Genomic DNA, 11,598 nt, shown 5'->3' with positions numbered 1-11,598 from the left:
AAATGATCAAGTCTGTGGTTTTCTATTATAGAAGCTAAAACAGACTAAGAAAATTGGTAACAACTGTGGGGTTGTTGCTATAAGAAATACATAAAAAGGTTAAAGAAGCTTTGCAACTGAGTGATGGATAGGGGTTAGAATAGTTTGGAAGAACACATTTAAAAATGTTTATTTTTTTAGTTGTTATTGGACACAATACCTTTAGTTCACTATTAACTTTTATGTGGTGCTGAGGATTGAACCAGGGTTTCACACGTGTGAGGCGAGCACTCTACCACTGAGTCACAACCTCAGCTCCCCATTTGGAACACCTTTTTAAAAAGTCTAGATTTCCATGAACTCAGCATTAAAGGGCAATTCTGATGAGGGCTGAATAAAGGAGAAGATGTATAGGTAATATTTGGATCTTGTTAAACATCACTTGAGTGTTTTGACCAGAACGTTGGTAGAAATATGGGTAGTAAAGGCCATTCTGATGAGGTCTCAGACGGAAATGAGGAATGAAGTATTGGAAACAAGAGGAAAGGCTATCCCTGTCTCAAAGTGGTGATGTCTGAGTTGTATGTTTAACCTTGTGATGAAGTAGAACATCTGGCAGAAGAAATTTCTAAACAAAATGTTTAAAAAGTTATGTGGCAACTTTTTAAAAATATAAAATATGTTTATTGGGTTGCTTTTCCACTCATCTTGATTTGGATTGCTTTTAGTGCTGCTTCCTCCTGAAGGTACATCCTTCTGTAAGCCTTGCTTTTCCTCCTACAGGCAAGGACAGTGGAGCAATCAACACATAAAACTGGTGATTTTTATAGCATCCTGGGCATTTACATCCATAAAATAGGAAGTGGGGCTCTGTACCAGGTACTTCTTGTGTTTCCACTTCTCTTCTGGAGAGGGATGAAGGAGATCTTTTGTGAGTAGCCTATTCTCTTGGGGAGGTCATCACCTCCAGAAAGGTGAGTGTAGCTACTTTAAAACTGCTTATAAAAAGATAGGAGAGGAACAGATTATTTTAAAATTGAATTTATAATTAAAAAGAAGCAGAGTAGAAATGTTTGGAGTATTCACATTCTGACCTTCTACAGAAAAAAAAAAAAAGCATGCAGAGCTTTTGATAAAGGAGTTAACACTGGTAGAAGCCAGCCAGGTGCTATTCACAGAGATAATAGGAGAAACACCCAAAGGCATTTCAGAAATCTTGCAGGCAAGCCAGGGCTTTGAGGGCAAGGACTGTGGAGGTGGACTAAATTGACTTCTGTTCATTATAAATTACTGAGTCTGGGCTAGCATGGCAGTACATTCCTATAATCCCAGCTACTTGGAAGGCTTGTTGCTGAAACCTCAGTACTTGTCCTTGATGCTAATCCAATAATGAGGACACAGTTTTGAGAAAAAGGGGAAAAACAGGTTTATTTCTTTGCTAGCAAAGGAGAAACACAGCGAACTCCTGTCCCAGAGGCTATGATTCTGCCCATCAGAATAGGGAACTTTTAAAGAGATGATTCAAAGGCTATATCCCACCTGTTCTCTGTCTGGAGCTGTAATTCACTTGTTAATTTGAGAGGTAATCATTTCTGTGATCTTCTGGTACCATCCCCAAAGTCCAAATTACTTCTGTCCTATGGTATGTGTGTACTCAAAGACAGATAAATCTGTCTAAAATGGGGGGAAAAGATAATCCTGTTTCCCCTGAGATTAGGGAGGGAAAGAGATTACGTAGGAGCAGGGAGAGAGGAAGAGAAAGAAACATGTTCACCTGAGGCCCTCAGGTTTATGACTGCTGATTTACATGTAACCAGTGTATAAATGGGTTGGGGAGAGGAGAGCCTGGGCTTTCTGGTCAGAATCTTCCCTTTCCCCATACATATGCACTTTGTCAAACTGTATACTCACCCCTTTGAGACATTCCATTCAATTGAGGAGGCATGTACTAAGTATGTCAATGTATGTAAGTTTGCTCTTGGATAAAAATTATTCTCACCACTAGTTCTCAATACTACTTTGAAACTTTTTTTCCCCTTGATGATGTCGGGGATTGAATCCAGGGCCTCATACATGGTAAATATGTGCTCTACCACTGAGCTATACCCTCAGCCTCTCATTACTACTTTGGAAACTTGACACAATAGATTCAGACATCAGATCTTATGCCAGTGGTTCCAATAGGACTGTAGATTAGAATCTGTGAGGTCACATTCTAGATCCAAGGGTGAGGCTCTAAGCCCACCCATGAGGAAAAATTGGATGTGTCATAATTATTCTTGAAAAATTCCCTAGGAATTCTCTGTCATGGAGACCATCAGACCACCTCCCACCAGGTCAGTTTATCTTCCAATAATAGAATAGATTCATTGTTTCTTGGACTGATCACAGAGGAAATAGTTGCCTGACTTTTAGGGCTGAATAGTTTGAAAACACACATGATAGCTTTAAACACTAGACTCACACTCAGTGGAGGAAATGTTCACATTTTGAGAGAATCCCAGGAACTGAAACCTTCAGAAAGAAAAGCAGATTTAGGTTCCCCATCTCAAAATGCGAGCTCAAGGAAATGGTTGCTATTTTAATTCTTACTCTTTCCATTTTTTTGTCATATAATTTAATTTTCTTACATTAAATAAGGCATGGGTCATGATATCTGAGGTACTGGGCAATTCCATATATACAATATGCCCACAGGTACTATTTTTGTTGTTGTTGGACACATATATTTGTCCTTTGGTATCCACAGGGGATTTCATTCCAGGACCCCTGAGGATACCCAAATCTATGGATGCTCTAGTACCTTATATAAAATGAAATAGAATTTATATATATTTTAAATTTATATATACTTTAAATAATTTGTAGACTAATTATAATACCTTAAACAATGTAAATGATATGTAAATAGTTGTTATACTGTATTGTTTAGGGAATAATGATGAAAAAGTCTGAATATGTTCAGAACAGACACAATTTTTTGGTGGGACATTTTCCATCTGGTTGGCTCAACATGCAGATGTGGAGGCTGACTATAGTTTTACATAGGTGAGTAATTCTCTAAGTATGGCCTAGGGATTCCTGGAGGTCCTTCAGAACTTTCAAGGGGCCCACAAAGTCAAAACCATCTTTTAAATAATACTACTTTTTATACTTTTTTTCTCTGACACTTATAATTAATGATCTTTTTTGATGTTAGACCAGTCAGGCCACAGTTGCTAATTATTGAATCAAACACTAATCTAGGTGTTGCTGTGAGATTGTTTTGTAGATACATTGACTCTTGGAGACCCCAAATGTTATCTTGGCTCACAGAGAAAGTAGGAGCTTATGGAGGTCAGGTGATCGATGGACTTTTAGCTCAGCTGCATCTCATATTGCACCTCACAATTCCTTGCACCTGTCCTGTGGTTATTTCTTCAATTCTGGAATGCGTAATTGAAGTGGTTTACTCAGCAACTGGCAGGCCCCCCATGTTGGTTTGCTGACCTGGCGAGTGAGTGAATGAGTAAAAAGGAGACAAGTATATGTGCATATTGGAGGAGGGAGAACTGTGATGTGATCAAAGACCCAGAGAAGAAGAAACCCTAAATAATCCAGGGGAAAGCAAGAAAGGCTTTGTTGGAATGTGTTGGAAGTTATGAAGGGCTCCAGGAGATGTCAACCTAAAATATGCCCCGTGGGCATGCTATTATCTTAATTTCTTTTTCTATAATGTTGAGGATTGAGCTCAGGGCCTTGCACAGGCTAAGCTGTTTTCTTCCACTGAGCAGCACTTCCAGTCCTAATTATTGTCAATTGCAGTTGTTTGGAAATTAGCAGATGCTAGAGGAGGCTTTTCTCTGATGTTTCCTTACTTACCTAAAGACCAGCTCTCTCAAAAGGAAATACAATTGCCTTTTATCCCCTCCTGGTTATTATATTCACCAAGGAAGTTTAAAGGATTAAAACTCATATCACAGAAGAGACTGAAAGTCAAAATATCACACCCAGAACCCAGAGGAACTTTATTCTGAACTGTTGTCTGTTGTTAAGGGTCAGGGAATGAGACCCTTAAAATAGAGGTTTTTTTTTTTTTGGCATGCTGGGCTTCCTTTTTGCAGTACCAGGGATGAAACCCAGGGCCTCGGACATGCCAGATAGACAAACACTTTACTACTGAGCTACATCCCCAGCCTACAGGCATGCTGAGTTTTTGACCTAAAGGAAAACCTTGTACTGCTTCTATCCACCCAAGTATTGGAGAGAATTTCTCTGGAATCCCATTATCTGCATTAAGACCAGACCGCAAAAGGGTACACAACTGTCTTCCCTCTGATCCTTAATTCTCATTGTCCACCAAGAAGACTAAGGGATGGACTTCCCTTTCAAGATGATGTCTATCACTTTGTTTTATTTGAATTCCAAAGAGAATCTTTTTTGCACCATTAATCACCTTTGCTTCCTCCCTTCCCCTATAGAAAAAGGGCTATATAAGCTGCTGGATGATTCAGGACTAGTGGGTAACCACAATAATTATTTCCCTCTTTTGCATGTTAAGAAATGTGTATGCTGTGTGTCCTATTTAATCTTTGTCCATTTATTCCAGCAAGGCTTCAGAGGGCAGAGGAGAATTTTGCCTTTGATTCTATAGTGTTTTTCAGGTCCATTTAACACTCCTAAAATCATTATTCCTCTAAAATTGCCTACAGCTTATACATCCTTACCCCTGTGAAGAAGGACATAGAAGCTTCTAGATCTCATTGGGTTACTGGGAACTCTCCTTCTTGTGATTCCCTGTGTGTGTATGTGTGTGTGATAAATTTGTGTGCCTTTTCTCCTTTTAAACTGTCTATTGTCTCTTTCCTTCCTTCCTTCTTTCTTTCTTTTTTCATACTGGAGATTGAACCTGGGGAGCTCAACCACTAAGCCATATCCCTAGCATTCCCAGCCTTTAAAAAAAATATTTTATGGGCTGGAGTTGTGGCTCAGTGGTAGAGCGCTTGCCTAGCATGTGTGAGGCACTGGGTTCGATTCTCAGCACCAGGTAAACAAATTAAATAAACAAAATAAAGTTATAAAAAATATTTTATTTTGAGACAAAGTCTCACTGAATTGCTTAGGGGTCACTAAATTGCTAAGGCTGGCTTTGAACTTGCCATCCTCCTGCCTCAGCCTCCCAAGCTGCTGGGGTTACAGGCATGTGCCACCACATCTGGCTGTTAGTTCATTTTTAAACTCAACAGAGGGGGGAGAAAGAGTTCTTTTGCCCCTAAAAGTGCTTCAAGATCTAACCTAAAGTGGTCCGTATTTGGCATTTTAACTTGTGGCTATTTGGGAGTTATTGCTGGCTTTGAAAAAGAGTGTGGCATGAAGTGAAACTGTGCAGGTGCAGAAGGGGTGGAACACAGGCAGAAAGGTAGAGAGGAATGATGCAGGTCTGGATACTGAACAGTTCATTATGGGATGACTAAGCAAATATACAAATCAAGGTCAGTTATCATGAAAGCCCAAGAAAGGTATAAAATGAAATCAGAGGAAAAGAAAGTTCTCATAAAGAGACTGGAGACAAGGAATGCAAAACTTGTCTGGTAAATAAAATACTTCAACAATCTGATTTGCCTCCACATGTTTCAGTTTTGTGCTATAATTTGGATCTTGAATATTCCCCAAGACCCATATGTTGAAGGCTTTGTCCTTGTGGCACTACTGGAAAGTGGTAGAACCTTTAGGAGGTAGGCCTGGTGGAAGGAAGTTAAGAAGTTAGGTTTTTGATGCTGGGGATTGAACCCAGGTGTTCTCTACTGCTAAGCTACACCCCTGTCCCCCTTTTATTTTTTATTTTGAGACAGGATCTCACTAAATTGATGAAGCTGGTCTCAAACTCCTCCTGCCTCAGCCTCCCTAGTCACTGGGATTATAGGCATGCACCACCAGCACCTGGTGGATGCAGCAAAATTTAAATATACAGGCCCTGCGTTTGTGGTGCACACCTGTAATCTCAGTGGATCAGGAGGCTGAGGTAGGAGGACTATGAGTTCAAAACCAGCCTCAGCAACATAGTGAGGCCCTAAGCAACTCAGCAAGATCCTATCTCTAAATAAAATATAAAAAAAGAGCTGGGGATATGGCTCAGTGGTTAAGCAACTCTGAGTTCAATCCCTGGTACAAAACAAAACAAAACAAAACACCAAACAATAGCTCTAATCCCAATAACAACCTCTCCAGGGAGGCATTATTATCCCCGTTTTACAGAGATAGAAAGTATGTTGGGTTGAATTCAGACTTCCAAAAGGTATGTCCAAGCCCTAACTCCTAAATTTATGAATGTGAAACTCTTATTTGAAAAAAAGGGTTTTTGAAGATGTGTAATTAAGTGAAGGATCTTGAGATAGCATCATCCTGGGTTAGGACAGGCCTTAAATCCATGATTTATAAAGATTTTATAAAAGATTTATAAAAATTCATCTTTATAAAAGAAGAGAAGAAGGGCAGGGATGTAGCCAGTCATGTAGGGCTTGCCTAGCATGCCCATGTTCAAGGTCCCTAAGTTCAACCTCCATCTACCCCACACTTTAGGGGGTTCTGGAGGGGGAATGCCATGTGAAGATGGGGGCAGAGACAGAGTTGTGTCAAACTAGGAACTCTGGGAGCCACCAGGAGCTAGAAGAGTCAAGGAAAAATTCTCCTCTAGAGCCTTTGGAGGGAACCTGGTCCTGTGAGTTCACACTTCTGTCCTCCATTAAGTGACTAAATCTGTGGCAATTTGTTAATGCACCTCTAAGAAATAAAACACAGTTTATGCAGGATCCTGACTGCAGGAAGGGAGGGAGGTTCCTATGAATGAAAGGGACATAAGGGGAGGGGCAGGTAAGAATCCTCTCCTTCCTTATCATTGCAAGGATGAGCCTTTGTTACCTTTGGGAGCCAGTTGTAGATCCTTTGCATTTTAGGAGAGAAGGAGAACTTTTGTACTTGACCAGGTCACCTTCTGATCTCTGCATAGAGTTTTACTGTAGACACAGAAGTTTCAAAACAAAACCCCAAACCAAAACCGGTTCACAGTGTTGGTTATGAGCAATAAAAATTACACAAGAGCGTGTGCGCTCAGTGCCAGCATATGGCTAAGCTGAAACATAAAGTTACCTGTACTGTTTCCTTTGTTGAGTGGACTTTGGTACAGTTATTCATCATTCCTTAGTCATTTTGGTTTGAGGAAATAAAAGAGGGAAAGAATTTTGCCTGAACATAGCATTAAAATGAGCCAATATAATCTTTGAGATTTTATGTAAAATATGAGGTATATGTATATATACACATATACATGGTATGTATATTATGTGGTGTAGTGCGTATATTATGTGGTAATATATAGACACACACATAATCATTTTCAGCAGGTACCAGACAGCTCTGACAGTTGTGTTTTCCTTGTTTCTGTACTCTGGCAGATGATAGCTGTTTAATTTTGAGAAACCAAGCTCCTGCCACTTTTTCAATCATAACTTGATTTCCCTCCCTTCTCAGTAGCAGAGAGTCTGTGACACCTATCTGGCAGGAGGCACAGAGGACATTTACATTCTTTGCAGAGGCGCTTATCATTCCCTGGCTCTGCACTTCTTCTACACTCTTGGCAGGATCAGTTTTTTTTTTTTTCCTTACAATATTTGTAAGAAGAGAAGAAGGGCAGGGATGTAGCCAGTCATGTAGTGCTTGCCTAGCATGCCCATGTTCAAGGCCCCTAAGTTCAACCTCCAACTAACCCGCACTTTAGGGGGTGGGGGTGGGGGAAGGCCATGTGAAGATGGAGGCAGAGACAGTATTAACACTGACTCAATTCAGTTTGCTGGTCCTCACAGCTTTTCCACCTTAAAACAACACCCTAATGTTACCCGTAAAAGATTTTGTCCCATTAAGAGAGTTAGATCTGATTTCAGTGGTAATCTGTCCCCTGGGCAGCTTGATTTTCTTAGGTACTACGGTAGTGTTCAATATGCCTTCTCATGCTCCTTCTTAAAACCAGTTGGACTGCAGGGGAGTAAATACCATAGCAGTGCGGGGACGGAACCCCGAGGAGACTCTTGTCAGCTTGGTGGAGGCTGGCTCCTGCCTGGCATTTTCTGCAGCGTCGGTGGTGGATGGGTGGGAAGGAAGGTGGGTTGGAATCTTCCCCACCGAGGGAGTGACAGATACTCAGCCGTGGGTGGGGTTTCTGTGCTCCGGAGCAGGCAGCGGAATTAGGCGACTCAAGGAGAAAGCTTTCTACTCTTCGGTTAAGCAAGATTTAGCCCCTCAACTCTGTAGGGAGGGACACGTAAAAGGAGGTGGTGGGGCAAACCCAGAAGCGGCATGTGTGGCTGCTCATCCATACGCTGCCTTTTCCTCTCCTTGAAAACCCTTCCCAAGAGGTCGTTTTACACGAACCCAGACAAGACCTTCGCAAGCGTCCGGGATAGTCAATAGTAGGTTCTGTGTTACAGATGGAAACTCTCCTCCAGAAAGGACCTTTGCTGAGAGCGCTGGGGGAGGTGGGGCGCGGGGGAAGGAGGGAGGCCGCCCTAGAGGCTGCGGCGCTGGGAGCTCATCCTGCCAGGGAGCTCCCCGTTGGGTGGCAGAGGAGGTGGGGCAAGGGCAGCGTGCAGAAATAGGGCTCAGGACGCCCGAGCATAGCCAGGCTCCAGCCAGCTTGTGTGCAGAGGTGTAGGTCGCCCGCAGGGATCCTCGCTCTGGGAGGGCCTCGGTGAGTCACCGCTGAGTTGTCGCAATCGCAACATAGAGGAAATCAGGCACCGGGTGGGGCGCGTTCCTGGCTGCACTCCTGTGCTCTGACCGCACGGCGGTGTCGCTTAGCTAGCCCCAGCTCTCGTCTTCCAGCCTGCGCTACCCGGGTCTGCGCTTGCTACCCGTGGCTTCAGGGTTCGCCCCGGCCTTTAGTGGAGAGTGAACCAGTCGGGACAAGGAGGAGCCGAGGAGGAAGGAAATTACCGACGTTCTCAAAGTTTTTTTTTTCCTTCCTCTCTTTGCCCCGCAGAGGTGAGTGGCAGGAGGCGGCAGCGCTGACCCACCGGAGCCCAGCTCAGGGTTCTGTGCTCTGCTCCCGGAGCTCTGGCCCAATTGCCCGGGGACAAGGACAGCTGTCGCGCCCGAACCTCCTCTGCAGACCTCTTCCGAGTGGGTGCGCTGAGCCATGGAAGGCGCAGACCTGGCAGGGAAGATCCTGTCCACCTGGCTGACGCTGGTGCTGGGCCTCATCCTGCTGCCTTCGGCCTTCGGAGTGTCTCTGGGCATCTCCGAGATCTACATGAAGATCCTGGTGAAAACTTTAGAGGTGAGTGCCAGGAAGGATGCTGTGGCCTCACTGCTCTGAAGACTCTAGAGGGGACCCGGGGCTGTGGGGACTGAGCTTAGGGCTATGAAAGCCAGAGCCAAAATGACTCAGAGTCCAGTCCCCAAGGCCAGTAGTCGGAAATTGTATATTTTCTTTTTTCTTTTTGGTCCTTAGCAGCGTGGAAAACAGTATCTTTGCATCTCCTGCAGAGCTGGAGGAATTCAGGCTGAGATCACTGGACCATCTTATTTTCCCCCTGCTTGAAGATAGAAACACTTTACCTCAGTTCTATCAGTTATTATTTCATAGATTAGAATAACCATGGGGCAGTCTTTTGTATCAGTGAATTTGTGTATGGATATTATTCTGTGCGGCTCTCGCTTCACTCTCAGTTTTTACAGCCTAGTTCCAGAGGTCCTTTGGTGCTCAAAGATATCTTGTCCACAAAGACATTGTGTTCTACTTTATTTCCAAGATAAGAAACCAATTGCTGGATGGCAGAAAGAAATCTGATTTTATTTCCGTGGAGTCATGGAAATTTTATCTAACCAATAGCACTTGAAATGCCATTGCAAAGGTCTATTCTTTGACCTCAGTTCTGCCTACCTAAGGTTTTGTTTCCAAATTTTGCAGAGAAAGGTGTTAGATGCATGTGAGTCCAGTAGGGAATAACAGCAGATTACCCTTATTCAGGGATTTTTTGAGTTTCAAGGGTCTTATCAGGTAGGGAGGACAGGTATATCCACTTTTACAGATAAGGGAACCGAGACTCAGAGTTCAGTGGTTTGTCTGAACTAAGTATTGAAAACAGGAGTCTTACCTGAAGAGAGGCCCTGTAGGCTGTTCAGGTTTGTTTACATTTGGTACCAAAAACCTATTCCGTTTTTTTTTTTTTTTTTTTTTTTAAATAACTTGTATTGAACCCAGGGCCTGCATACTAAGCAAGTACTCTACTACTGAGCTACATCCCTAGTCTCCCAGCTCTGTTTTTCTATATGTGACCTTAGGAAGTCACATACATCTTGTACCTTGTTTAACTCACCTATAAAATAGGAGTAAAAATTGTACCTATTTTGGTACTGTTGCTTTAATGAGTTAAAATATGTCAAGCCCTTAGAAATGTGTCTGCATGTGTTCATTGCTATGTATGTGTGTTGTTATTAAAACAATAATATGATTACTTAGATTCTGTCATCTTTGTTTCTCTAGCTTCTACATTACCTTATAATACGTGTTCCCATTTTTCTGCCTTTATTTTCTGTCCACTGGTAGGACATGGCTTTATTGCTCTTCTTCCTCAGTAAGGATGTGACTCCCAGATATACTATATAACCCATGGGACAGTGACTTATGCATGTTAATATTCTGTTTTACTCCAGGTTTTGGTCTTTATGGCTATTTCTTTGCTGAGCCCTTAAAGTTATATTTGATTACTCATGTCCAGTCCTCATATTTTTATTTACTTATATATTTAGCAGTACTGGGTCTTGAGCTCAGAGGCGCTCTATACCACTGACTCTCACCCTTGGACCTTTTTATTTTTGAGACAGGGCCTCACTAAATAGCCAAGGCTGGCCTGGAACTTTAGATCTTCCTGCCACAGCCTTGCAAGTTGCTGTGATTATAGGTGTGGGCTGCTGGCCTGGCAGCCCTCAATGGTTTTGAAGTTCTACTGTTTCTACTTGGGAGACATTTCTCATTATTGAGCTTTTCTCATTGCCATTACATTCTGAGTGTGGTTGCACTATGCCATGATTTTCCTGGCTGCTTCTTTCTGTTAGAACTTCTTCAGAATTCTCTCCCCACAGAGGATACTCCTTTTCAGCTGTTATTCCCTCATCTTCAGCACTCCGGAATGATTGAACTCTTCTCTTGTACAACAATATCATTTGGAACTCATACCCCAAGTGGGAACTGAGTGAAGGTTTATCATACATGCTGGCTTCCAGTTGCTTACTCCTGTCTATTTTACCTTTGTGTTTTAGGGAATGCTAAAGAGATATCTAAGGGCGAGGCCAGCTACTTGTTCTTAGCTAGGCAAATTTACTATCTTGATGGAATTTTCTCCAATCCAGGGTCTGGCTTTCAGTTTGCGGAGGCCTTGAGTTTTAAGGGAGTGGGGTGGGGTGGGGTGGGTACCAAGGATGGAACTCAGGGCCACTCGACCACTGAGCCACATCCTCAACCCTATTTTGTGTTTTATTTAGAGACAGGGTCTCACTGAGTTGCTTAGTCACCTCCCTTTCCTGATGCTGGCTTTGAACTCTCCATCCTCCTGTCTCAGCCCCCGGAGCCGATGGGATTACAGATGT

The 11,598-nt window shown here is 42.7% G+C and overlaps 1 protein-coding gene and 1 pseudogene across 2 annotated transcripts in view; one reads left to right on the top strand and one right to left on the bottom strand.

The window, feature by feature from the left end:
* Nucleotides 1-703: 703 nt before the first annotated feature.
* On the bottom strand, nucleotides 704-9,147 carry LOC124101594 (small ribosomal subunit protein eS27-like; annotated as a pseudogene).
* The window catches only part of Gpat3 (glycerol-3-phosphate acyltransferase 3), a 67,783-nt gene continuing 64,408 nt past the window's right edge, over nucleotides 8,224-11,598 (top strand). Inside the window, exons 1-2 of one of the 2 annotated variants that reach the window (XM_046457689.2) lie at nucleotides 8,224-8,420; nucleotides 8,990-9,286. In XM_046457689.2, coding sequence (XP_046313645.1) covers nucleotides 9,146-9,286 — 141 coding nt within the window. In that variant the 5' untranslated portion in view covers nucleotides 8,224-8,420; nucleotides 8,990-9,145. Of the gene's footprint in view, nucleotides 8,421-8,550; nucleotides 8,699-8,989; nucleotides 9,287-11,598 lie in introns of those variants that run through there. The other variant, XM_046457688.2, reaches the window with a different exon arrangement.

This window comes from Marmota monax, unplaced genomic scaffold (assembly GCF_021218885.2).
Source record: "Marmota monax isolate L192 unplaced genomic scaffold, Marmota_monax_Labrador192_F-V1.1 WCK01_AAM20220418_F8-fsc00128, whole genome shotgun sequence".
In the NCBI taxonomy this organism is placed as follows: domain Eukaryota; kingdom Metazoa; phylum Chordata; class Mammalia; order Rodentia; family Sciuridae; genus Marmota; species Marmota monax.
The sequence above is the reverse complement of the archived record's forward strand: the minus strand, read 5'-3'. Positions and strand labels throughout refer to the sequence as shown.